Source organism: Ranitomeya imitator, chromosome 2 (genome assembly GCF_032444005.1).
Source record: "Ranitomeya imitator isolate aRanImi1 chromosome 2, aRanImi1.pri, whole genome shotgun sequence".
Taxonomy (NCBI): Eukaryota; Metazoa; Chordata; class Amphibia; order Anura; family Dendrobatidae; genus Ranitomeya; species Ranitomeya imitator.
In genome coordinates, this window is record NC_091283.1 from 30,366,947 (window position 1) to 30,393,074 (window position 26,128).

The 26,128-nt window shown below is 47.0% G+C and overlaps 1 protein-coding gene across 1 annotated transcript; it reads left to right on the top strand.

The window, feature by feature from the left end:
• The first annotated feature begins 772 nt into the window (after window positions 1-772).
• Window positions 773-25,020, top strand: LOC138667125 (histone H3-like centromeric protein A). The gene is made up of 4 exons (XM_069755434.1): window positions 773-981; window positions 10,883-11,061; window positions 11,148-11,225; window positions 24,615-25,020. Exons 1-4 carry the CDS (start codon window positions 903-905, stop codon window positions 24,747-24,749), a joined length of 471 nt encoding a protein of 156 aa, XP_069611535.1. The 5' UTR covers window positions 773-902; the 3' UTR covers window positions 24,750-25,020.
• The last annotated feature ends 1,108 nt before the right edge of the window (window positions 25,021-26,128 follow it).

Here is a 26,128-nt window from a genome sequence, read left to right on the forward strand (position 1 = left end):
AGACAAATGTCAGCGACCCGAGAGCTGTGGCTGCAATGTGCCGGCATCCGCGCTGTGTGGGAGCGAAGTCAGACTGTGGTCCGACCTCCGCTGGGGCCGAATTACAGGAGGCGGGAGACCCCCCATCTGTGAGAGGTGACGTCTGTTGTCGGCTTTGTGTGCCCGTCCTTAGAGGGATAGTCCCGTCTTCACAGATGGAGAATGTCAGAAAGGATCTGTTCTCAAGAAATTATATATTTTTATTTCCAGTTTGTTGCCTAGGAGACCGACCACCACTGCTGTGTAGCCTGTAAGCGCTGAACCCGGCCAGGATTAGGAGGTGACAGAGCTCCAGCGATCATGGATGGCTTCACATCAGCGCTTACAAGCTCCATAGAGAAGAGCCTGTCAGCTCTGCGTGTTCTCTGTCCAGCAGCAGTGGTCGGTCTCCAAGGCAACAAGCTGTAAATAAATGTGTTAAGTTTCTCCAGGGTGGCTGGGAATCACAATAAACAGCAGATCCAGCAGTTATATCTACGAGAAGGGTCTGACAGCATCCAATACCAGTGTCGGGGGGGGCGCTGCCTCCAGGGGACGGGGCATCGTCCGTTCTCTAATCGCCGGCTACAAGAACCATCGTCCTGATTATCAGAACCGGGAAGAAGCAGGATCCAGGTCCGGGCCCCTTCAGAAGACGTGAAGGTGAGGAGCTGGGGGGCCCCAGGGACCCTGACACTGAGGGCCCCATATAGCAGCTCCTGCCGGCTGTGCGCCTCCTTCCGGACCTGGCCTCTATCAGCAGCTCCGCCACAAACATGGCGACCACATCCTCGATATACATGTGTGTCTCCGGCCGCCAGTGCCAGCACTGAGGAGAGAAAGCAACACGCGCAACCGGCAAGTTGTCACCGGCACGGTGCGAAATGACGTCACTGTCTGCCAGCCCCCGCCAGAGAGGAGCGCGAAGCATCGGAGCCGGACGTGAGGCGGGAGAATGCGGAGGTGACGGCGGTGTACAGTATATAGGGGCTGAGGCGGCATTATACTGTATATAGGGGAATATGGGAGCAGCATTATACTGTATATAGGGGCTGGGGCACCATTATACTGTATATAGGGGCTGGGGCAGCATTATACTGTATACAGGGGCTGGGGCAGCATTTTACTGTATACAGGGGAATATGGGGGAAGCATTATACTGTGTATAGGGGCTGGGGCAGCATTATACTGTATATAGGGGCTGGGGCAGCATTATACTGTATATAGAGGATGGGCAGCATTATATTGTATAGGGGCCGAGGCAGCATTATACTGTATATAGGGGCAGGGGCGGCATTATACGGTATATAGGGGCTGGGAAGCATTATTCTGTATATAGGGGAATATGGGGGCAACATTATACTGTATATAGGGGCTGGGAAGCATTATTCTGTATATAGGGGAATATGGGGCAGCATTATACTGTATATAGGGGTTGGGACAGCATTATACTGTATATAGGGGCTGGGGCAGCATTATACTGTATATAGAGGCTTGGGCAGCATTATACTGTATATAGGGGCTGGGGCAGCATTATACTGTATATAGAGGCTTGGGCAGCATTATACTGTATATAGGGCCTGGGGCAGCATTATACTGTGTATAGGGGCTGGTCAGCATTATATTGTATAGGGGCTGGGGCAGCATTATACTGTATATAGGGGAATATGGGGGCAGCATTATACTGTATATAGGGGCTGGGGCAGCATTATACTGTATATAGGGGCTGGGCAGCATTATACTGTATATAGGGGCTGGGGCAGCATTATACTGTATATAGGGGCTGGGCAGCATTATACTGAATACAGGGGAATATGGGGAAAGCATTATACTGTATATAGAGGCTGGGGCAGCATTATACTGTATATAGAGGCTTGGGCAGCATTATACTGTATATAGGGGCTGGGGCGGCATTATACTGGTAATAGAGGCTTGGGCAGCATTATACTGTATATAGGGGCTGGGGCGGCATTATACTGTATATAGGGGCTGGGGCAGCATTATACTGTATATAGGGCCTGGGGCAGCATTATACTGTGTATAAGGGCTGAGCAGCATTATATTGTATAGGGGCTGGGGCAGCATTATACTGTATATAGGGGTTGGGCAGCATTATACTGTATATAGGGGAATATGGGGGCAGCATTATACTGTATATAGGGGCTGGGCAGCATTATATTGTATAGGGGCTGGGCAGCATTATACTGAATACAGGGGAATATGGGGAAAGCATTATACTGTATATACAGTATAAACAGAGAGCCTGGATTTCCAGGACAGACAGACAGACAGAAAGACAGACAGACAGACGGAAAAACCCTTAGACAATTATATATATAGATAGGGGAATATGGGGGCAGCATTATACTGTATATAGGGGCTGGGCAGCATTATATTGTATAGGGGCTGGGGCAGCATTATACTGTATATAGGGGTTGGACAGCATTATACTGTATATAGGGGAATATGGGGGCAGCATTATACTGTATATAGGGCTGGGGCAGCATTATACTGTATATAGGGGCTGGGCAGCATTATACTGTATATAGGGGCTGGGGCAGCATTATACTGTATATAGGGGTTTGGGCAGCATTATACTGTATATAGGGGCTGGGGCAGCATTATACTGTATATAGGGGCTGGGGCAGCCTTATACTGTATATAGGGCCTGGGGCAGCATTATACTGTGTATAGGGGCTGGGGCGACATTATACTGTATATAGGGGCTGGGGCAGCATTATACTGTGTATAGGGGCTGGGGCGGCATTATACTGTATATAGGGGCTGGGGCAGCATTATACTGTATATAGGGCCTGGGGCAGCATTATACTGTGTATAGGGGCTGAGCAGCATTATTCTGTATACAGGGGCTGGGGCACCATTATACTGTATATAGGGGAATATGGGGGCAGCATTATACTGTATATAGGGGCTGGGGCAGCATTATACTGTATATAGGGGCTGGGGCAGCATTATACTGTATATAGGGGCTGGGCAGCATTATACTGTATATAGGGGTTGGGCAGAAGTATACTGTATATAGGGGCTGGGGCAGCATTATACTGTATATAGGGTTTGGGGCAACATTATACTGTGTATAGGGGCTGGGGCAGCATTATACTGTGTATAGGGGCTGGGGCAGCATTATACTGTGTATAGGGGTTGGGGCAGCATTATACTGTATATAGGGGATGGGGCAGCATTATACTGTATATAGGGGATGGGGCAGCATTATACTGTGTATAGGGGTTGGGCAGTATTATACTGTATATAGGGGTTGGGCAGAATTATACTGTATATAGGGGCTGGGGCAGCATTATACTGTATATAGGGGTTGGGGCAGCATTATACTGTGTATAGGGGTTGGGCCAGCATTATACAGTATATAGGTGCTGGGGCAGCATTATACTGTATATAGGGGATGGAACAGCATTATACTGTGTATAGGGGTTGGGGCAGCATTATACTGTATATAGGGGTTGGGGCAGCATTATACTGTATATAGGGGCTGGGGCAGCATTATACTGTATATAGGGGTTGGGGCAGCATTATACTGTATATAGGGGTTGGGGCAGCATTATACTGTATATAGGGGCTGGGGCAGCATTATACTGTATATAGGGGCTGGGGCAGCATTATACTGTATATAGGGGTTGGGCAGAATTATACTGTATATAGGGGTTGGGGCAGCATTATACTGTATATAGGGGCTGGGGCAGCATTATACTGTATATAGGGGCTGGGGCAGCATTATACTGTGTATAGGGGTTGGGGCAGCATTATACAGTATATAGGGGCTGGGGCAGCATTATACTGTATATAGGGATGGGGCAGCATTATACTGTATATAGGGGATGGGGCAGCATTATACTGTATATAGGGGCTGGGGCAGCATTATACTGTGTATAGGGGTTGGGGCAGCATTATACTGTATAAGGGGTTGGGCAGAATTATACTGTATATAGGGGCTGGGGCAGCATTATACTGTATATAGGGGTTGGGGCAGCATTATACTGTGTATAGGGGTTGGGGCAGCATTATACTGTATATAGGGGTTGGGGCAGCATTATACTGTATATAGGGGTTGGGGCAGCATTGTACTGTATGTAGGGGGTGGGTCAGCATTGTACTGTATATAGGTGTTGGGGCAGCATTATACAGTATATAGGGGCTGGGGCAGCATTATACTGTATATAGGGGTTGGGGCAGCATTATACTGTATATAGGGGATGGGGCAGCATTATACTGTATATAGGGGTTGGGGCAGCATTATACTGTATATAGGGGTTGGGGCAGCATTATACTGTATATAGGGGATGGGGCAGCATTATACTGTGTATAAGGGTTGGGGCAGCATTATACTGTATATAGGGGTTGGGCAGAATTATACTGTATATAGGGGCTGGGGCAGCATTATACTGTATATAGGGGTTGGGGCAACATTATACTGTGTATAGGGGCTGGGGCAGCATTATACTGTGTATAGGGGCTGGGGCAGCATTATACTGTGTATAGGGGCTGGGGCAGCATTATACTGTGTATAGGGGTTGGGGCAGCATTATACAGTATATAGGGGCTGGGGCAGCATTATACTGTATATAGGGAATGGGGCAGCATTATACTGTACATAGGGGATGGGGCAGCATTATACTGTGTATAGGGGTTGGGCAGCATTATACTGTATATAGGGGTTGGGGCAGCATTATACTGTATATAGGGGCTGGGGCAGCATTATACTGTATATAGGGGCTGGGGCAGCATTATACTGTATATAGGGGTTGGGCAGAATTATACTGTATATAGGGGTTGGGGCAGCATTATACTGTATATAGGGGCTGGGGCAGCATTATACTGTATATAGGGGCTGGGGCAGCATTATACTGTGTATAGGGGTTGGGGCAGCATTATACAGTATATAGGGGCTGGGGCAGCATTATACTGTATATAGGGGTTGGGGCAGCATTATACTGTATATAGGGGATGGGGCAGCATTATACTGTATATAGGGGCTGGGGCAGCATTATACTGTGTATAGGGGTTGGGGCAGCATTATACTGTATAAGGGGTTGGGCAGAATTATACTGTATATAGGGGCTGGGGCAGCATTATACTGTGTATAAGGGTTGGGGCAGCATTATACTGTATATAGGGGTTGGGCAGAATTATACTGTATATAGGGGCTGGGGCAGCATTATACTGTATATAGGGGTTGGGGCAACATTATACTGTGTATAGGGGCTGGGGCAGCATTATACTGTGTATAGGAGCTGGGTCAGCATTATACTGTGTATAGGGGCTGGGGCAGCATTATACTGTGTATAGGGGTTGGGGCAGCATTATACAGTATATAGGGGCTGGGGCAGCATTATACTGTATATAGGGAATGGGGCAGCATTATACTGTATATAGGGCTTGGGGCAGCATTATACTGTGTATAGGGGTTGGGGCAGCATTATACTGTATATAGGGGTTGGGGCAGCATTGTACTGTATGTATGGGGTGGGTCAGCATTGTACTGTATATAGGGGTTGGGGCAGCATTATACTGTGTATAAGGGTTGGGGCAGCATTATACTGTATATAGGGGTTGGGCAGAATTATACTGTATATAGGGGCTGGGGCAGCATTATACTGTATATAGGGCTTGGGGCAGCATTATACTGTGTATAGGGGTTGGGGCAGCATTATACTGTATATAGGGGTTGGGGCAGCATTGTACTGTATGTATGGGGTGGGTCAGCATTGTACTGTATATAGGGGTTGGGGCAGCATTATACAGTATATAGGGGCTGGGGCAGCATTATACTGTATATAGGGGTTGGGGCAGCATTATACTGTATATAGGGGATGGGGCAGCATTATACTGTGTATAGGGGTTGGGGCAGCATTATACTGTATATAGGGGTTGGGGCAGCATTATACTGTATAGAGGGGATGGGGCAGCATTATACTGTGTATAGGGATTGGGGCAGCATTATACTGTATATAGGGGATGGGGCAGCATTATACTGTATGTAGGGGCTGGGGCAGCATTATACTGTATATAGGGGATGGGGCAGCATTATACTGTATATTGGGGTTGGGGCAGCATTATACTGTATATAGGGGCTGGGGCAGCATTATACTGTGTATAGGGGTTGGGGCAGCATTATACTGTATATAGGGTTTGGGCAGAATTATACTGTATATTGGGGCTGGGGCAGCATTATACTGTATATAGGGGTTGGGGCAGCATTATACTGTGTATAGGGGTTGGGGCAGCATTATACTGTATATAGGGGTTGAGGGAGCATTATACTGTATATAGGGGCTGGGGCAGCATTATACTGTATATAGGGGTTGGGGCACCATTATACTGTATATAGGCGTTGGGGCAGTATTATACTGTATATAGGGGCTGGAGCAGCATTATACTGTGTATAGGGGTTGGGGCAGCATTATACTGTATATAGGGGTTGGGGCAGCATTATACTGTATATAGGGGCTGGGGCAGCATTATACTGTATATAGGGGCTGGGGCAGCATTATACTGTATATAGGGGTTGGGCAGAATTATACTGTATATAGGGGTTGGGGCAGCATTATACTGTATATAGGGGCTGGGGCAGCATTATACTGTATATAGGGGCTGGGGCAGCATTATACTGTATATAGGGAATGGGGCAGCATTATACTGTATATAGGGGTTGGGGCAGCATTATACTGTATATAGGGGTTGGGCAGAAATATACTGTATATAGGGGCTGGGACAGCATTATACTGTATATAGGGGCTGGGGCAGCATTATACTGTATATAGGGGCTGGGGCAGCATTATACTGTATATAGGGGTTGGGGCAGCATTATACTGTGTATAGGGGTTGGGGCAGCATTATACTGTATATAGGGGTTGGGGCAGCATTATACTGTATATAGGGGTTGGGGCAGCATTGTACTGTATGTAGGGGGTGGGTCAGCATTGTACTGTATATAGGGGTTGGGGCAGCATTATACAGTATATAGGGGCTGGGGCAGCATTATACTGTATATAGGGGTTGGGGCAGCATTATACTGTATATAGGGGATGGGGCAGCATTATACTGTGTATAGGGGTTGGGGCAGCATTATACTGTATCTAGGGGTTGGGGCAGCATTATACTGTATATAGGGGATGGGGCAGCATTATACTGTGTATAGGGGTTGGGGCAGCATTATACTGTATATAGGGGATGGGGCAGCATTATACTGTATATAGGGGATGGGGCAGCATTATACTGTATATAGGGGTTGGGGCAGCATTATACTATATATAGGGGCTGGGGCAGCATTATACTGTGTATAGGGGTTGGGGCAGCATTATACTGTATATAGGGGTTGGGCAGAATTATACTGTATATAGGGGCTGGGGCAGCATTATACTGTATATAGGGGTTGGGGCAGCATTATACTGTGTATAGGGGATGGGGCAGCATTATACTGTATATAGGGGTTGGGGCAGCATTATACTGTGTATAGGGGTTGGGGCAGCATTATACTGTATATAGGGGTTGGGCAGAATTATACTGTATATAGGGGCTGGGGCAGCATTATACTGTATATAGTAACATAGTAACATAGTAACATAGTTAGTAAGGCCGAAAAAAGACATTTGTCCATCCAGTTCAGCCTATATTCCATCATAATAAATACCCAGATCTACGTCCTTCTACAGAACCTAATAATTGTATGATACAATATTGTTCTGCTCCAGGAAGACATCCAGGCTTCTCTTGAACCCCTCGACTGAGTTCGCCATCACCACCTCCTCAGGCAAGCAATTCCAGATTCTCACTGCCCTAACAGTAAAGAATCCTCTTCTATGTTGGTGGAAAAACCTTCTCTCCTCCAGACGCAAAGAATGCCCCCTTGTGCCCGTCACCTTCCTTGGTATAAACAGATCCTCAGCGAGATATTTGTATTGTCCCCTTATATACTTATACATGGTTATTAGATCGCCCCTCAGTCGTCTTTTTTCTAGACTAAATAATCCTAATTTCGCTAATCTATCTGGGTATTGTAGTTCTCCCATCCCCTTTATTAATTTTGTTGCCCTCCTTTGTACTCTCTCTAGTTCCATTATATCCTTCCTGAGCACCGGTGCCCAAAACTGGACACAGTACTCCATGTGCGGTCTAACTAGGGATTTGTACAGAGGCAGTATAATGCTCTCATCATGTGTATCCAGACCTCTTTTAATGCACCCCATGATCCTGTTTGCCTTGGCAGCTGCTGCCTGGCACTGGCTGCTCCAGGTAAGTTTATCATTAACTAGGATCCCCAAGTCCTTCTCCCTGTCAGATTTACCCAGTGGTTTCCCGTTCAGTGTGTAATGGTGATATTGATTCCCTCTTCCCATGTGTATAACCTTACATTTATCATTGTTAAACCTCATCTGCCACCTTTCAGCCCAAGTTTCCAACTTATCCAGTATAGGGGTGGGTCAGCATTATACTGTGTATAGGGGTTGGGGCAGCATTATACTGTATATAGGGGTTGGGCAGAATTATACTGTATATAGGGGCTGGGGCAGCATTATTCTGTATATAGGGGTTGGGGCAGCATTATACTGTATATAGGGGATGGGGCAGCATTATACTGTGCATAGGGGTTGGGCAGCATTGTACTGTATATAGGGGTTGGGCAGAATTATACTGTATATAGGGGCTGGGGCAGCATTATACTGTATATAGGGGTTGGGGCAGCATTATACTGTATATAGGGGATGGGGCAGCATTATACTGTGCATAGGGGTTGGGCAGCATTATACTGTATATAGGGGTTGGGCAGAATTATACTGTATATAGGGGCTGGGGCAGCATTATACTGTATATAGGGGTTGGGGCAGCATTATACTGTATATAGGGGCTGGGGCAGCATTATACTGTAAAAAGGGGTTGGGGCAGCATTATACTGTATATAGGGGATGGGGCAGCATTATACTGTATATAGGGGCTGTGGCAGCATTATACTGTATATAGGGGCTGGGGCAGCATTATACTGTATATAGGGGTTGGGGCAGCATTATACTGTATATAGGGGTTGGGGCAGCATTATACTGTGTATAGGGGATGGGGCAGCATTATACTGTATATAGGGGTTGGGGCAGCATTATACTGTGTATAGGGGTTGGGGCAGCATTATACTGTATATAGGGGTTGGGCAGAATTATACTGTATATAGGGGCTGGGGCAGCATTATACTGTATATAGGGGCTGGGGCAGCATTATACTGTATATAGGGGTGGGTTAGCATTATACTGTGTATAGGGGTTGGGGCAGCATTATACTGTATATAGGGGTTGGGCAGAATTATACTGTATATAGGGGCTGGGGCAGCATTATTCTGTATATAGGGGTTGGGGCAGCATTATACTGTATATAGGGGATGGGGCAGCATTATACTGTGCATAGGGGTTGGGCAGCATTATACTGTATATAGGGGTTGGGCAGAATTATACTGTATATAGGGGCTGGGGCAGCATTATACTGTATATAGGGGTTGGGGCAGCATTATACTATATATAGGGGCTGGGGCAGCATTATACTGTGTATAGGGGTTGGGGCAGCATTATACTGTATATAGGGGTTGGGCAGTATTATACTGTATATAGGGGCTGGGGCAGCATTATACTGTATATAGGGGTTGGGGCAGCATTATACTGTGTATAGGGGATGGGGCAGCATTATACTGTATATAGGGGTTGGGGCAGGATTATACTGTGTATAGGGGTTGGGGCAGCATTATACTGTATATAGGGGTTGGGCAGAATTATACTGTATATAGGGGCTGGGGCAGCATTATACTGTATATAGGGGTGGGTCAGCATTATACTGTGTATAGGGGTTGGGGCAGCATTATACTGTATATAGGGGTTGGGCAGAATTATACTGTATATAGGGGCTGGGGCAGCATTATTCTGTATATAGGGGTTGGGGCAGCATTATACTGTATATAGGGGATGGGGCAGCATTATACTGTGCATAGGGGTTGGGCAGCATTATACTGTATATAGGGGTTGGGCAGAATTATACTGTATATAGGGGCTGGGGCAGCATTATACTGTATATAGGGGTTGGTGCAGCATTATACTGTATATAGGGGATGGGGCAGCATTATACTGTGCATAGGGGTTGGGCAGCATTATACTGTATATAGGGGTTGGGCAGAATTATACTGTATATAGGGGCTGGGGCAGCATTATACTGTATATAGGGGTTGGGGCAGCATTATACTGTATATAGGGGCTGGGGCAGCATTATACTGTATATAGGGGTTGGGGCAGCATTATACTGTATATAGGGGATGGGGCAGCATTATACTGTATATAGGGGCTGTGGCAGCATTATACTGTATATAGGGGCTGGGGCAGCATTATACTGTATATAGGGGTTGGGGCAGCATTATACTGTATATAGGGGTCGGTCACTGCTCCATTCCCGCCATCTTCTTGCTCATCTCCAGTACACATTGTCGTCATTCATGATCCCGTTGAATCGTCTCTTGTCTGCAGATCTGATTGTGTCTTCATCATCATGAGGAGCCCGCATAGCCATTGACACCGCATGAAGGTGATGCAGCCAGAAAAGTGCCCTGCTGTTGCTTATCCATGCCCCCCATCCTGTCCCCCAGCGTAAGAGGCCTGCAACTGCTCCTGCACAGAGTAGACCTTCATCTATTCGTACCCCCCAGAGTAAGACAAATTTGCAGCTTTATTAAATCCTCATGTCTGTGCAGGCAGATACACACATCTGTGCAGCAGACGGCGGCCACTAGGCGGCGCACATTGTATGCTGATGTGTACAGGATGGCTGAGCTCCTGTGTAATGTGTATACATCGTCTCCCCCTAGTGGTCACTGCAGGAAGCTTCATTGTAAGCTGTGATGTGACCTCACCAGGCAGACCAGTCACCAGCTGCAGGCAGCACAAGCAGCAGAGATACCGGCATGAAAACCAAACACTGATGGAAATAAGAAAGTACCAGAACTCTACCAGATTGCTCATCCAGAGACTCCCATTTACCAGACTGGTGAGTGGTTTGGTCTCGGCGGCTCGTCTGGATCTTCTGTTTCTAGTGATCAGTGGGACAAGTCTTGTGTCTTTTCATTCTTGTAGGTGAGACAAGTCTGCATGGAGTATTCCTGCGGTATGGTGTACTCCTGGCAAAGCTCAGCAATAACGACGCTACAGGAGGTCAGAGTCCTATCCTACTGCCGGACATGATAATGGGGCGCTGAGTACGGACACCTCTATTTTACTCATATTGATGGGGACCGGAACACTCCCCTCAGTTATCCTAGTACATCCTGTGTCCAGTGCGGCGTATGGAGTCGGGTCATTCCCTGAGCGCGCTCCTCACGTCAGAGGTTGATAGTTGAATGTAAAGACGACCTGTCACTTGCTTAAAATATTTGAGTTAGTTGAATACCTCTTAAAAATCCCTGATCTTCCCTGATTCTGCTGCTCTTTTCTTTTTTTCTCTGCTTCGCTCCATTGCAGAGCTATTCATATTTCTGTCTTCTATAGCACAACATGTGAAATCTCTATCTGCCATCCAACTGGGTGTTTCTCCAGAGTCTTCTCTGGGACTTCAAGGTCAGCCCTCGCTTCCAGGCTCCGCCAATCACATCCCGGCAGCTGATGTAGCAGTCTATCAGTGTTGGACATTGCTAGGCTGTGATTGGTGGAGTCTGAGGGGAGGGGTGACAATGGAGAAACGCAGAGGAAAATGGAAGAGTGGCAGAATCGGGAGCTCGGATAGTTTTTCAATGTATTTTTTTTTTACCAAGTGACAGATTTTTTATGGCTTGCAATCCCCATTGGGGGGTGGGCGGGAGTGCTGATCTGTGCACCCATTTAGCCTTCCTCCCACATAGTGCAATCACGGACAGCGAAGATCAGTACCATGGTAATCGGGGGGGAGAGGCCTGTTGAAGATCCCCAAATATTGAAAATAGCCTGGTCTTGAAGGGGGGTCACTGGTTTCTGTGTTTTTAACAAACTGCATAAATCATTCTACAACTGAATAGAAGTTTTGTAATCTCTTATAAAGGACATCATTAATGTATGTGTCCTCCATTGAGAAGACTAAGCGAAAACTAGAGGGAAGGCCCGCTCACTGAGCGATCAGGTTGCAGCCGCCTATGTGGCACGGATTTACCACGACAGGGAGGCGCCAGAAGATCCCTGCGTCTGATTTCTCCTACTCCTGCACTGATTAGAAGCACTTCACCTTCATATTAAACAGTGCAGGTTTCTTTTGGCAGTGCAGGGGTTAATCTGCTCAGTTGAGAGCTCCTGGAAGCTTTCCTGCATTAAGGCTCTCAGCTGTTCACTGTTAGCCAGTCCCATCTCCTATATAATCTGGGTCCTGGCTAGCACTCATTGTCAGAGTTGGCATATGCTGCATGGCTGGAGGTTGTTGATGGTTGTTATTGGATAAGATGTGGATTTATGTAAGATTGTTGCTAACTTTTGAGTGTGTGATAATTCCCGTTCTTCTCTTACTTTGGTTTAACCCCATCCTCCACTCCCCGGTGTTCACCTGTTATGACCTGGTGGTCAGGACAATAATGGACCTGGTGGTTAAGAGCACACGGAATGACCTGATAGTTACTGATAATATAGGACGAGCTCTGAGACGTGGGAACTCTGCTGACCGCAATCCCTAAACCTATCACACACACTAGAAATAGCCGTGGAGCGCTCCTGACGCTCCCTAGGCGCCTCGTCACAGCCTAAGGAACTAGCTAGCCCTAAAGATAGAAAAATAAAGCCTACCTTGCCTCAGAGAAATTCCCCAAAGGAAAAGGCAGCCCCCCACATATAATGACTGTGAGTAAAGATGAAAATTACAAACACAGAGATGAAATAGATTTAGCAAAGTGAGGCCCGACTTACTGAACAGACAGAGGATAGGAAAGGTAGCTTTGCGGTCAGCACAAAAAACTACAAAAAGACCACGCAGAGGGCGCAAAAAGACCCTCCGCACCGACTCACGGTGCGGAGGCGCTCCCTCTGCGTCCCAGAGCTTCCAGCAAGCAAGACAACAATCAAAATAGCAAGCTGGACAGAAAAATAGCAAACCAGAGAAAAACAAGCGGAACTTAGCTTCTGCTGGGAAGACAGGTCACAAGAATGATCCAGGAGTGAACTGGACCAATACTGGGGAAGCCCATGGACAGAACCAGCCGAAGTACCATTCATGACCACAGGAGGGAGCTTGACAACAGAATTCACAACAGTACCCCCCCCTTGAGGAGGGGTCACCGAACCCTCACCAGAACCCCCAGGCCGACCAGGACGAGCCAAATGAAAGGTACGAACCAGATCGGCAGCATGAACATCGGAGGCAAAGACCCAGGAATTATCTTCCTGACCATAACCCTTCCATTTGACCAGGTACTGGAGTTTCCGTCTCGAAATACGAGAATCCAAAATCTTCTCCACCACATACTCCAACTCCCCCTCAACCAACACCGGGGCAGGAGGATCAACGGATGGAACCACAGGCGCCACGTATCTCCGCAACAATGACCTATGGAATACATTATGGATGGCAAAAGAAGCTGGAATGGTCAAACGAAACGACACAGGATTGAGAACCTCAGAAAGCTTATACGGACCAATGAAACGAGGCTTAAACTTAGGAGAGGAAACCTTCATAGGAACATAACGAGACGACAACCAAACCAAATCCCCAACACGAAGTCGGGGACCCACACAGCGCCGGTGGTTAGCGAAACGTTGAGCCTTCTCCTGGGACAATGTCAAATTGTCCACCACATGAGTCCAAATCTGCTGCAACCTATCCACCACAGTATCTACACCAGGACAGTCCGAAGACTCAACCTGCCATGAAGAGAAACGAGGATGGAAACCAGAATTGCAGAAAAAAGGCGAAACCAAAGTAGCCGAGCTGGCCCGATTATTAAGGGCGAACTCAGCCAAAGGCAAAAAGGACACCCAATCATCCTGATCAGCAGAAACAAAGCATCTCAGATATGTTTCCAAAGTCTGATTAGTTCGTTCGGTTTGGCCATTTGTCTGAGGATGGAAAGCCGAGGAAAAAGACAAATCAATGCCCATCCTAGCACAAAAGGATCGCCAAAACCTCGAAACAAACTGGGAACCTCTGTCCGAAACGATGTTCTCCGGAATGCCATGTAAACGAACCACATGCTGGAAAAACAATGGCACCAAATCAGAGGAGGAAGGCAATTTAGACAAGGGTACCAAATGGACCATCTTAGAGAAGCGATCACAAACCACCCAAATGACCGACATCTTTTGAGAGACAGGGAGATCCGAAATAAAATCCATAGAGATATGCGTCCAGGGCCTCTTCGGGACCGGCAAGGGCAAAAGCAACCCACTGGCACGAGAACAGCAGGGCTTAGCCCGAGCACAAGTCCCACAGGACTGCACAAAAGAACGCACATCCCGCGACAAAGACAGCCACCAAAAGGATCTAGCCACCAAATCTCTGGTACCAAAGATTCCCGGATGACCAGCCAACACCGAACAATGAACCACAGAGATAACTCTACTAGTCCATTTATCAGGGACAAACAGTTTCTCTGCTGGGCAACGGTCAGGTCTATCAGCCTGAAATTTTTGCAGCACCCGCCGCAAATCAGGGGAGATGGCAGACAAAATTACCCCCTCTTTGAGAATACCCGCCGGCTCAGGAACACCCGGAGAGTCGGGCACAAAACTCCTTGACAGGGCATCAGCCTTCACATTCTTAGAGCCTGGAAGGTACGAAACCACAAAATCAAAACGGGAGAAAAAAAGCGACCAACGAGCCTGTCTAGGATTCAACCGTTTGACAGACTCGAGATAAGTCAAATTCTTGTGATCCGTCAAGACCACCACGTGATGCTTGGCTCCTTCAAGCTAATGACGCCACTCCTCGAATGCCCACTTCATGGCCAACAACTCTCGATTGCCAACATCATAATTGCGCTCAGCAGGCGAAAACTTTCTAGAAATGAAGGCACATGGTTTCATCACCGAGCCATCAGAACTGTTATGAGTGCAATCCAGTGACACAGTGTACCAGCGATCAGAGCACATACAGTGATCTGACAATAACCCAAAAACAATAGAACGAGCTCTGAGACGTGGAATCTCTGTAGACCGCAATACCTGAACCTATCCTAAACACAACTAAAGGCAGCTGTGGATTGCGCCTGACCCTACCTATGCAACTCGGCACAGCCTGAGAAACTGACTAGCCTGAAGATAGAAAAACAAGCCTGGCTTGCCTCAGAGAAATACCCCAAAGGAAAAGGCAGCCCCCCACATATAATGACTGTGAGTAAGATGAAAAGACAAAACGTAGGGATGAAATAGATTCAGCAAAGTGAGGCCCGATATTCTAGATAGAGCGAGGATAGCAAAGAGAACTTTGCAGTCTACAAAAAACCCTAAAGCAAAAAACCACGCAAAGGGGGCAAAAAGACCCACCGTGCCGAACTAACGGCACGGCGGTACACCCTTTGCGTCTCAGAGCTTCCAGCAAAACGAATAGACAAGCTGGACAGAAAAAATAGCAACAAAAAGCAAAGAAGCACTTATCTAAGCAGAGCAGCAGGCCACAGGAAAGATCCAGAAGCTCAGATCCAACACTGGAACATTGACAAGGAGCAAGGAAAACAGAATCAGGTGGAGTTAAATAACGAAGCAGCTAACGAGCTCACCAAAACACCTGAGGGAGGAAGCTCAGAAGCTGCAGTACCACTTGTGACCACAGGAGTGAATTCAGCCACAGAATTCACAACAGTACCCCCCCCCTTGAGGAGGGGTCACCGAACCCTCACCAGAGCCCCCAGGCCGACCAGGATGAGCCACATGAAAGGCACAAACAAGATCGGGAGCATGGACATCAGAGGCAAAAACCCAGGAATTATTTTCCTGAGCATAACCCTTCCATTTAACCAGATACTGGAGTTTCCGTCTAGAAACACGAGAATCCAAAATCTTCTCCACAATATACTCCAATTCCCCCTCCACCAAAACCGGGGCAGGAGGCTCAACAGATGGAACCATAGGTGCCACGTATCTCCGCAACAACGACCTATGGAATACATTATGTATGGAAAAGGAGTCTGGGAGAGTCAGACGAAAAGACACAGGATTGAGAACCTCAGAAATCCTATACGGACCAATAAAACGAGGTTTAAATTTAGGAGAGGAAACCTTCATAGGAATATGACGAGAAGATAACCAAACCAGATCCCCAACACGAAGTCGGGGACCCACACGGCGTCTGCGATTAGCGAAAAGTTGAGCCTTCTCCTGGGACAAGGTCAAATTGTCCACTACCTGAGTCCAGATCTGCTGCAACCTGTCCACCACAGAATCCACACCAGGACAGTCCGAAGACTCAACCTGTCCTGAAGAGAAACGAGGATGGAACCCAGAATTGCAGAAAAATGGAGAAACCAAGGTAGCCGAGCTGGCCCGATTATTAAGGGCGAACTCAGCCAACGGCAAAGACAGCCAATCATCCTGGTCTGCAGAAACAAAACATCTCAGATATGTTTCCAAGGTCTGATTGGTTCATTCGGTCTGGCCATTAGTCTGAGGATGGAAAGCCGAGGAAAAAGATAGGTCAATGCCCATCCTACCACAAAAGGCTCGCCAAAACCTTGAAACAAACTGGGAACCTCTGTCAGAAACAATATTCTCAGGAATGCCATGCAAACGAACCACATGCTGGAAGAACAAAGGCACCAAATCAGAGGAGGAAGGCAATTTAACCAAGGGCACCAGATGGACCATTTTAGAAAAGCGATCACAGACCACCCAAATGACTGACATCTTTTGAGAAACGGGAAGGTCAGAAATGAAATCCATCGTAATATGTGTCCAAGGCCTCTTTGGGACCGGCAAGAGCAAAAGCAACCCACTGGCACGAGAACAGCAGGGCTTAGCCCTAGCACAAATCCCACAGGACTGCACAAAAGTACGTACATCCCGTGACAGAGATGGCCACCAGAAGGATCTAGCCACTAACTCTCTGGTACCAAAGATCCCAGGATGACCAGCCAACACCGAACAATGAAGTTCAGAGATAACTTTATTAGTCCACCTATCAGGGACGAACAGTTTCTCCGCTGGACAACGATCAGGTTTATTCGCCTGAAATTTTTGCAGCACCCTCCGTAAATCAGGGGAGATAGCAGACACAATGACACCTTCCTTGAGAATACCCGCCGGCTCAGATAACCCCGGGGAGTCGGGCACAAAACTCCTAGACAGAGCATCCGCCTTCACATTTTTAGAGCCCGGAAGGTACGAAATCACAAAGTCGAAGCGGGCAAAAAATAACGACCAACGGGCCTGTCTAGGATTCAAGCGCTTGGCAGACTCGAGATAAGTCAAGTTCTTATGATCAGTCAATACCACCACGCGATGCTTAGCTCCTTCAAGCCAATGACGCCACTCCTCGAATGCCCACTTCATGGCCAGCAACTCTCGGTTGCCCACATCATAATTACGCTCAGCGGCCGAAAACTTCCTGGAAAAGAAAGCACATGGTTTCATCACTGAGCAACCAGAACCTCTCTGTGACAAAACCGCCCCTGCTCCAATCTCAGAAGCATCAACCTCAACCTGGAACGGAAGAGAAACATCTGGCTGACACAACACAGGGGCAGAACAAAAACGACGCTTCAACTCCTGAAAAGCCTCCACAGCAGCAGAAGACCAATTAACCAAATCAGCACCCTTCTTGGTCAAATCGGTCAATGGTTTGGCAATGCTAGAAAAATTACAGATGAAGCGACGATAAAAATTAGCAAAGCCCAGGAACTTTTGCAGACTTTTCAGAGATGTCGGCTGAGTCCAATCCTGGATGGCTTGGACCTTAACCGGATCCATCTCGATAGTAGAAGGGGAAAAGATGAACCCCAAAAATGAAACTTTCTGCACACTGAAGAGACACTTTGATCCCTTCACAAACAAAGAATTAGCACGCAGGACCTGGAAAACCATTCTGACCTGCTTCACATGAGACTCCCAATCATCTGAGAAGATCAAAATGTCATCCAAGTAAACAATCAGGAATTTATCCAGATACTCACGGAAGATGTCATGCATAAAAGACTGAAACACAGATGGAGCATTGGCAAGTCCGAACGGCATCACTAGATACTCAAAATGACCCTCGGGCGTATTAAATGCAGTTTTCCATTCATCTCCTTGCCTGATTCTCACCAGATTATACGCACCACGAAGATCTATCTTAGTGAACCAACTAGCCCCCTTAATCCGAGCAAACAAGTCAGATAACAATGGCAAGGGATACTGAAATTTAACAGTGATCTTATTAAGAAGGCGGTAATCAATACACGGTCTCAGCGAACCATCCTTCTTGGCTACAAAAAAGAACCCTGCTCCCAGTGGTGATGACGATGGGCGAATATGTCCCTTCTCCAGGGATTCCTTCACATAACTGCGCATAGCGGCGTGTTCAGGCACGGATAAATTAAATAATCGACCTTTAGGGAATTTACTACCAGGAATCAAATTGATAGCACAATCACAATCCCTATGCGGAGGTAGGGCATCGGACTTAGGCTCTTCAAATACATCCTGATAATCAGACAAGAACTCTGTGACCTCAGAAGGAGTGGATGACGAAATTGACAAAAATGGAACATCACCATGTACCCCCTGACAACCCCAGCTGGATACCGACATAGAGTTCCAATCCAATACTGGATTATGGGTTTGCAGCCATGGCAACCCCAACACGACCACATCATGCAGATTATGTAGCACCAGAAAGCGAATAACTTCCTGATGTGCAGGAGCCATGCACATGGTCAGCTGGGCCCAGTACTGAGGTTTATTCTTGGCCAAAGGTGTAGCATCAATTCCTCTCAACGGAATAGGACACCGCAAAGGCTCCAAGAAAAACCCACAACGTTTAGCATAATCCAAATCCATCAGATTCAGGGCAGCGCCTGAATCCACAAACGCCATGACAGAATACGATGACAAAGAGCATATCAAGGTAATGGACAGAAGGAATTTGGACTGTACAGTACCAATGACGGCAGACCTATCGAACCGCTTAGTGCGCTTAGGACAATCAGAAATAGCATGAGTGGAATCACCACAGTAGAAACACAGCCCATTCAGACGTCTGTGTTCTTGCCGTTCAACTCTGGTCATAGTCCTATCGCACTGCATAGGCTCAGGTTTAATCTCAGGCAATACCGCCAAATGGTGCACAGATTTACGCTCGCGCAAGCGTCGACCGATCTGAATGGCCAAAGACATAGACTCATTCAAACCAGCAGGCATAGGAAAACCCACCATGACATCCTTAAGAGCCTCAGAGAGACCCTTTCTGAACAAAGCTGCCAGTGCAGATTCATTCCACAGAGTGAGTACTGACCACTTCCTAAATTTCTGACAATATACTTCTATATCATCCTGACCCTGGCACAAAGCCAGCAATTTTTTCTCAGCCTGATCCACTGAATTAGGCTCATCGTACAGTAATCCGAGCGCCAGGAAAAACGCATCGACACTACTCAATGCAGGGTCTCCTGGCGCAAGAGAAAATGCCCAGTCCTGAGGGTCGCCGCGCAAAAAAGAAATAATAATCAAAACCTGTTGAACTGAATTACCAGAAGAATGAGGTTTCAAGGCCAGAAATAGCTTACAATTATTTTTGAAGCTCAGAAACTTAGTTCTATCACCAAAAAACAAATCAGGAATAGGAATTCTTGGTTCTAGCATAGATTTCTGATCAATAGTATCTTGAATCTTTTGTACATTTATAACGAGATTATCCATTGAAGAGCACAGACCCTGAATATCCATGTCCACAGCTGTGTCCTGAAGCACCCAAATGTCTAGGGGAAAAAAAAGACTGAACACAGAGCTGAGAAAAAAAAATGATGTCAGAACTTCTTTTTTCCCTCTATTGAGAATCATTAGTTTTGGCTCCTTGTACTGTTATGAGTGCAATCCAGTGACACAGTGTACCAGCGATCAGAGCACATACAGTGATCTGACAATAACCCAAAAACAATAGAACGAGCTCTGAGACGTGGAATCTCTGTAGACCGCAATACCTGAACCTATCCTAAACACAACTAAAGGCAGCTGTGGATTGCGCCTGACCCTACCTATGCAACTCGGCACAGCCTGAGAAACTGACTAGCCTGAAGATAGAAAAACAAGCCTGGCTTGCCTCAGAGAAATACCCCAAAGGAAAAGGCAGCCCCCCACATATAATGACTGTGAGTAAGATGAAAAGACAAAACGTAGGGATGAAATAGATTCAGCAAAGTGAGGCCCGATATTCTAGATAGAGCGAGGATAGCAAAGAGAACTTTGCAGTCTACAAAAAACCCTAAAGCAAAAAACCACGCAAAGGGGGCAAAAAGACCCACCGTGCCGAACTAACGGCACGGCGGTACACCCTTTGTGTCTCAGAGCTTCCAGCAAAACGAATAGACAAGCTGGACAGAAAAAATAGCAACAAAAAGCAAAGAAGCACTTATCTAAGCAGAGCAGCAGGCCACAGGAAAGATCCAGAAGCTCAGATCCAACACTGGAACATTGACAAGGAGCAAGGAAAACAGAATCAGGTGGAGTTAAATAACAAAGCAGCCAACGAGCTCACCAGAACACCTGAGGGAGGAAGCTCAGAAGCTGCAGTACCACTTGTGACCACAGGAGTGAATTCAGCCACAGAATTCACAACACAGAACTTCTTTGCGACAAAACAGCCCCTGCTCCAATCTCAGAAGCATCAACCTCGACCTGAAACGAAAGCGAAACATCTGGCTGGCACAACACAGGGGCAGAAGAAAAACGACGCTTCAACTCCTGAAAAGCTTCCACAGCCGCAGAAGACCAATTGACCACATCAGCACCCTTCTTGGTCAAATCAGTCAACGGTTTAGCAACACTAGAAAAATTACTGATGAAGCGACGATAAAAATTAGCAAAGCCCAGGAACTTTTGCAGACTCTTCACAGATGTCGGCTGAGTCCAATCATAAATGGCCTGGACTTTAACAGGGTCCATCTCGATAGTAGAAGGGGAAAAAATGAAACCCAAAAATGAAACTTTCTGAACTCCAAAGACACACTTTGACCCCTTCACAAACAAAGAATTCGCACGAAGGACCTGGAACACCATTCTGACCTGCTTCACGTGAGACTCCCAATCATCCGAGAAGACCAAAATATCATCCAAATATACAATCAGGAATTTATCCAGGTACTCTCGGAAGATGTCATGCATAAAGGACTGAAATACTGATGGAGCATTGGAAAGCCCGAATGGCATAACCAGGTACTCAAAATGGCCCTCGGGCGTATTAAATGCTGTTTTCCATTCATCGCCCTGTTTAATACGCACAAGATTATACGCCCCTCGAAGATCTATCTTGGTGAACAAACTAGCCCCCTTAATCCATGCAAATGAATCAGACAGCAGCGGCAAAGGGTACTGAAATTTAACTGTGATCTTATTAAGAAGACGGTAATCAATACAAGGTCTCAAAGAGCCATCCTTCTTGGCCACAAAAAAGAACCCTGCTCCCAATGGTGATGACGACGGGCGAATATGACCCTTCTCCAAGGATTCCTTTACATAACTCCGCATAGCGGCGTGCTCTGGCACAGATAAATTGAACAGTCGGCCCTTAGGAAACTTACTACCAGGAATCAAATTGATAGCACAATCGCAATCCCTATGAGGAGGTAAGGCACTGGATTTGGGCTCATCAAATACATCTCGGTAATCCGACAAAAACTCTGGGACTTCAGAAGGGGTGGATGACGAAATAGACAAAAATGGAACATCACCATGTATTCCCTGACAACCCCAGCTGGACACAGACATAGATTTCCAATCCAATACTGGATTATGGACCTGTAGCCATGGCAACCCCAAAACGACCACATCATGCAGATTATGCAACACCAAAAAGCGAATATCCTCCTGATGTGCAGGAGCCATGCACATGGTCAATTGGGTCCAGTACTGAGGCTTATTCTTGGCCAAAGGCGTAGCATCAATTCCTCTCAATGGAATAGGATACTGCAAGGGCTCCAAGAAAAAACCACAGCGCCTAGCAAACTCCAAGTCCATCAAATTCAGGGCAGCGCCTGAATCCACAAATGCCATAACAGAATAGGATGACAAAGAGCAAATCAGAGTAACGGACAAAAGAAATTTCGACTGTACTGTACCAATGGTGGCAGACCTAGCGAAACGCTTAGTGCGCTTAGGACAATCGGAGATAGCATGAGTGGATTCACCACAGTAAAAACACAGCCCATTCCGACGTCTGTGTTCTTGCCGTTCAGCTCTGGTCAAAGTCCTATCACATTGCATAGGCTCTGGTCTATGCTCAGATAATACCGCCAAATGGTGCACAGCTTTACGCTCACGTAAGCGTCGATCGATCTGAATGGCAAAAGACATAGACTCATTCAGACCAGCAGGCATGGGAAATCCCACCATGACATCCTTAAGGGCTTCAGAGAGACCCTTTCTGAAAATTGCTGCCAGGGCACATTCATTCCACTGAGTGAGTACAGACCACTTCCTAAACTTCTGACAATATATCTCTACCTCATCCTGACCCTGACACAGAGCCAGCAAGATTTTCTCTGCCTGATCCACTGAATTAGGTTCATCATAAAGCAATCCGAGCGCCAGAAAAAACGCATCAACATCACGCAATGCCAGATCTCCTGGCGCAAGGGAAAATGCCCAATCTTGAGGGTCACCACGCAACAAAGAAATAATGATTTTCACTTGTTGAACAGGGTCACCTGAGGAGCGAGGTTTCAAAGCAAGAAACAATTTACAATTATTTTTGAAATTCAGAAACTTAGATCTATCCCCAAAAAACAAATCAGGAATAGGAATCGTAGGCTCTAACATTGGATTCTGAACCACAAAATCTTGAATGTTTTGTACCCTTGCAGTGAGATTATCCATACAAGAGGACAGACCTTGAATGTCCATATCTACACCTGTATCCTGAACCACCCAGAGGTAAAGGGGAAAAGAGAGACAAAACACACTGCAAAGAAAAAAATGGTCTCAGAACTTTTCTTATCCCTCTATTGAGATGCATTAGTACTCTGGGCCACCTGTACTGTTATGACCTGGTGGTCAGGACAATAATGGACCTTGTGGTTAAGAGCACACGGAATGACCTGATAGTTACTGATAATATAGGACGAGCTCTGAGACGTGGGAACTCTGCTGACCGCAATCCCTAAACCTATCACACACACTAGAAATAGCCGTGGAGCGCTCCTGACGCTCCCTAGGCGCCTCGTCACAGCCTAAGGAACTAGCTAGCCCTAAAGATAGAAAAATAAAGCCTACCTTGCCTCAGAGAAATTCCCCAAAGGAAAAGGCAGCCCCCCACATATAATGACTGTGAGTAAAGATGAAAATTACAAACACAGAGATGAAATAGATTTAGCAAAGTGAGGCCCAACTTACTGAACAGACAGAGGATAGGAAAGGTAGCTTTGCGGTCAGCACAAAAAACTACAAAAAGACCACGCAGAGGGCGCAAAAAGACCCTCCGCACCGACTCATGGTGCGGAGGCGCTCCCTCTGCGTCCCAGAGCTTCCAGCAAGCAAGATAACAATCAAAATAGCAAGCTGGACAGAAAAATAGCAAACCAGAGAAAAACAAGCGGAACTTAGCTTCTGCTGGGAAGACAGGTCACAAGAACGATCCAGGAGTGAACTAGACCAATACTGGAACATTGACAGGTGGCATGGAGCAATGATCCAGGTGGAGTCAAATAGAGCAGCCAGCTAACGAATCAACCTCGTCACCTGTGGAAGGAACCTCAGAAGCCGCAGCCCCACTCACCACCACCAGAGGAAGCCCATGGACAGAACCAGCCGAAGTACCATTCATGACCACAGGAGGGAGCTTGACAACAGAATTCACAACATTTACCGCTGTTGTTTGTGTGAGTATAATGTATGTTTGGTATTTTCCTTTATCTCTGTTCGTATTATCTTGTTAATCTGGTTGGGGTAAACGGTATACTACTACTCCCCTGGGTGCTGGAAGGTTACAGATTTAGCGCTGATTCAGGAGCTAAGACAAAGTACGTGGCCCCGGCATTTTCACCATCAGACGTAATCAGGGCGAGCTAGGGCGCCCCTAGCGCTAGGGACAGGGAAGGAGCCCCTGGTCCTGGGACACCTGACAATAGAGTTATAACACTATTAGAGCCCATGGAAGTGGGAGAAGTAGAGGGAGAGAAGGCAATCATGCTATCTAGTAAGTGTTTTATCTCACCCCAGGGCTTCACAGCTACACTGCTCAGTACTGCTGTATAATGTCCTCCCTGCTGCTTCTGGGCATATGCTACATAAAGACAGGAGAGCAGGAGCTGCTCACGTCTGTGTGTGCTGTGAATGGGAGACATCATTGCAACTTGTAGTTCAGAGACAACTGAAAATGACAGATCCCGGCTACAGAGGGGACATCGTGTTATTGAGTCGTCATGTATACAGCAGGTACTTTATCTCTCATATGTCGTCCTGTATCCACAGGCAGCTGAGGCTTTCATCGTGCAGCTTTTTTCGGACTCCCACCTCTGCAGTCTAAAGTCTAAGAGGGTCACTCTCTACGTCGAGGACATACAGTTCGTACGGAGGATCCGCGGCCACCGGGATGGGCTGGGCTAATTCATCAGATCCCAATCATCAGATCCAAAGTTCTTCTACTTCCCAATGAAACGTTCCTGTTAATAAAAAGTTATTTACAGTTTTAATAAACATCCCGACGTTGTCGGTGAGCGGCTTTAGTGCCCCCTCCTGACATTAGTTCAGCGCTGGGACATTTCCATTTATTATTGGGGTCAATGTTACAAAATGTGATTAAAGCCATGTGTGGAGCTGAGGAATATCAATGGTGGTGGTGTAAAGCCCCCATACACAGTAGACGGGTGGTCCGATACTGACGACAGTCTAATAATAGAGGACAACGCTCCGCCGTCAGCTGTCTAATGTGTACGGGGTCAGTGTGCACATGGCGGCTCTGCAGGACACGGACCCCGACACCCGGGCACTGCGCTCACAGCCGTTGTCTTCCGTCTCATGTTGATGCTTTGTTGCATTTTCTTCAGAGTTCTGTTCTTTATGTTACTAATAAAGCAGAAACCTTTCTGTGTTTTCTCTTTATTTATTGCAGTTGTGATCTCGCTGTTGCTCTTCTGTCTCTTAGGACTCAGCTGTGGTCAGTGACTCCAGCTCAGCTGCAGCGGCCATCGGAGCAGATCCATCTACTGTCATATTCCTTATGCTTTACACTGCATCTCTGCTTATTGATGTCAGTACGTGCAGAGCTGATTTCTGTTGCAGTAGCGACTGTATGATTATACAATATTATACGTCCCCGAAGCAGATCGTGACCCCATAGTAGTGTACGGGACCCTTCCCCCTATGTGTCCTGATCTCCGGCGGCCTCTCTGCAGATCGTTAACAATAGTCTCATCACCCGCTCCCCCGGACCCATCTACATCATCAATCTGGCTGCGGACACGATGTAAAAAGTCCATAACCTGCGGTGAGGCTACTACATCTCCTTATCAGGGCATGCTGGGGGTTGTAGTTCCGCAGTAGATTCTGTGTTATAACCTCAGAGTCTGCAGATGTGTCACTACATGGAGCCGCAGAGCGGAGGAGTCACAGTGCAATTCTCCCTCCACATCGGTGCCTGTACAGACATATATACCGTATACTGCGCAGAGCCGCTCCCTCCTCTTATCCATCCGTCCATCTCTCCATGACGTATTCTGGGCTCAGGATCCGTCTCCATCTGAGGTCGGCACAGACGTCCCTCATTCATCAGATACAGAGATAAGCAGCAGGAGGTCGGGGGCATCGGGTCCGGGGTGCTGGAAAACCAAATCTGCCATATAAGGGTCCACCGGGAGACGCTGCGCAGTGTGAATGGGCGCAGACCCTGCAGCGGGAACGCTACGGCTTCTCGGCTTTATAATATGTTTTTCCTGTAGACATCGGGTCGTGTTGCTGATATCTTTTTCAGCACTATTCGGGGCACA

Coding starts and splice junctions, on each gene's coding strand:
- LOC138667125 (XM_069755434.1), top strand. CDS start 903: ATGACGTCACTGTCTGCCAGCCCCCGCCAGAGAGGAGCGCGAAGCATC. Junction 11,062..11,147: donor GACTCCCATTTACCAGACTG/GTGAGTGGTTTG, acceptor TCATTCTTGTAG/GTGAGACAAGTCTGCATGGA. Junction 11,226..24,614: donor CAATAACGACGCTACAGGAG/GTCAGAGTCCTA, acceptor CTGTATCCACAG/GCAGCTGAGGCTTTCATCGT.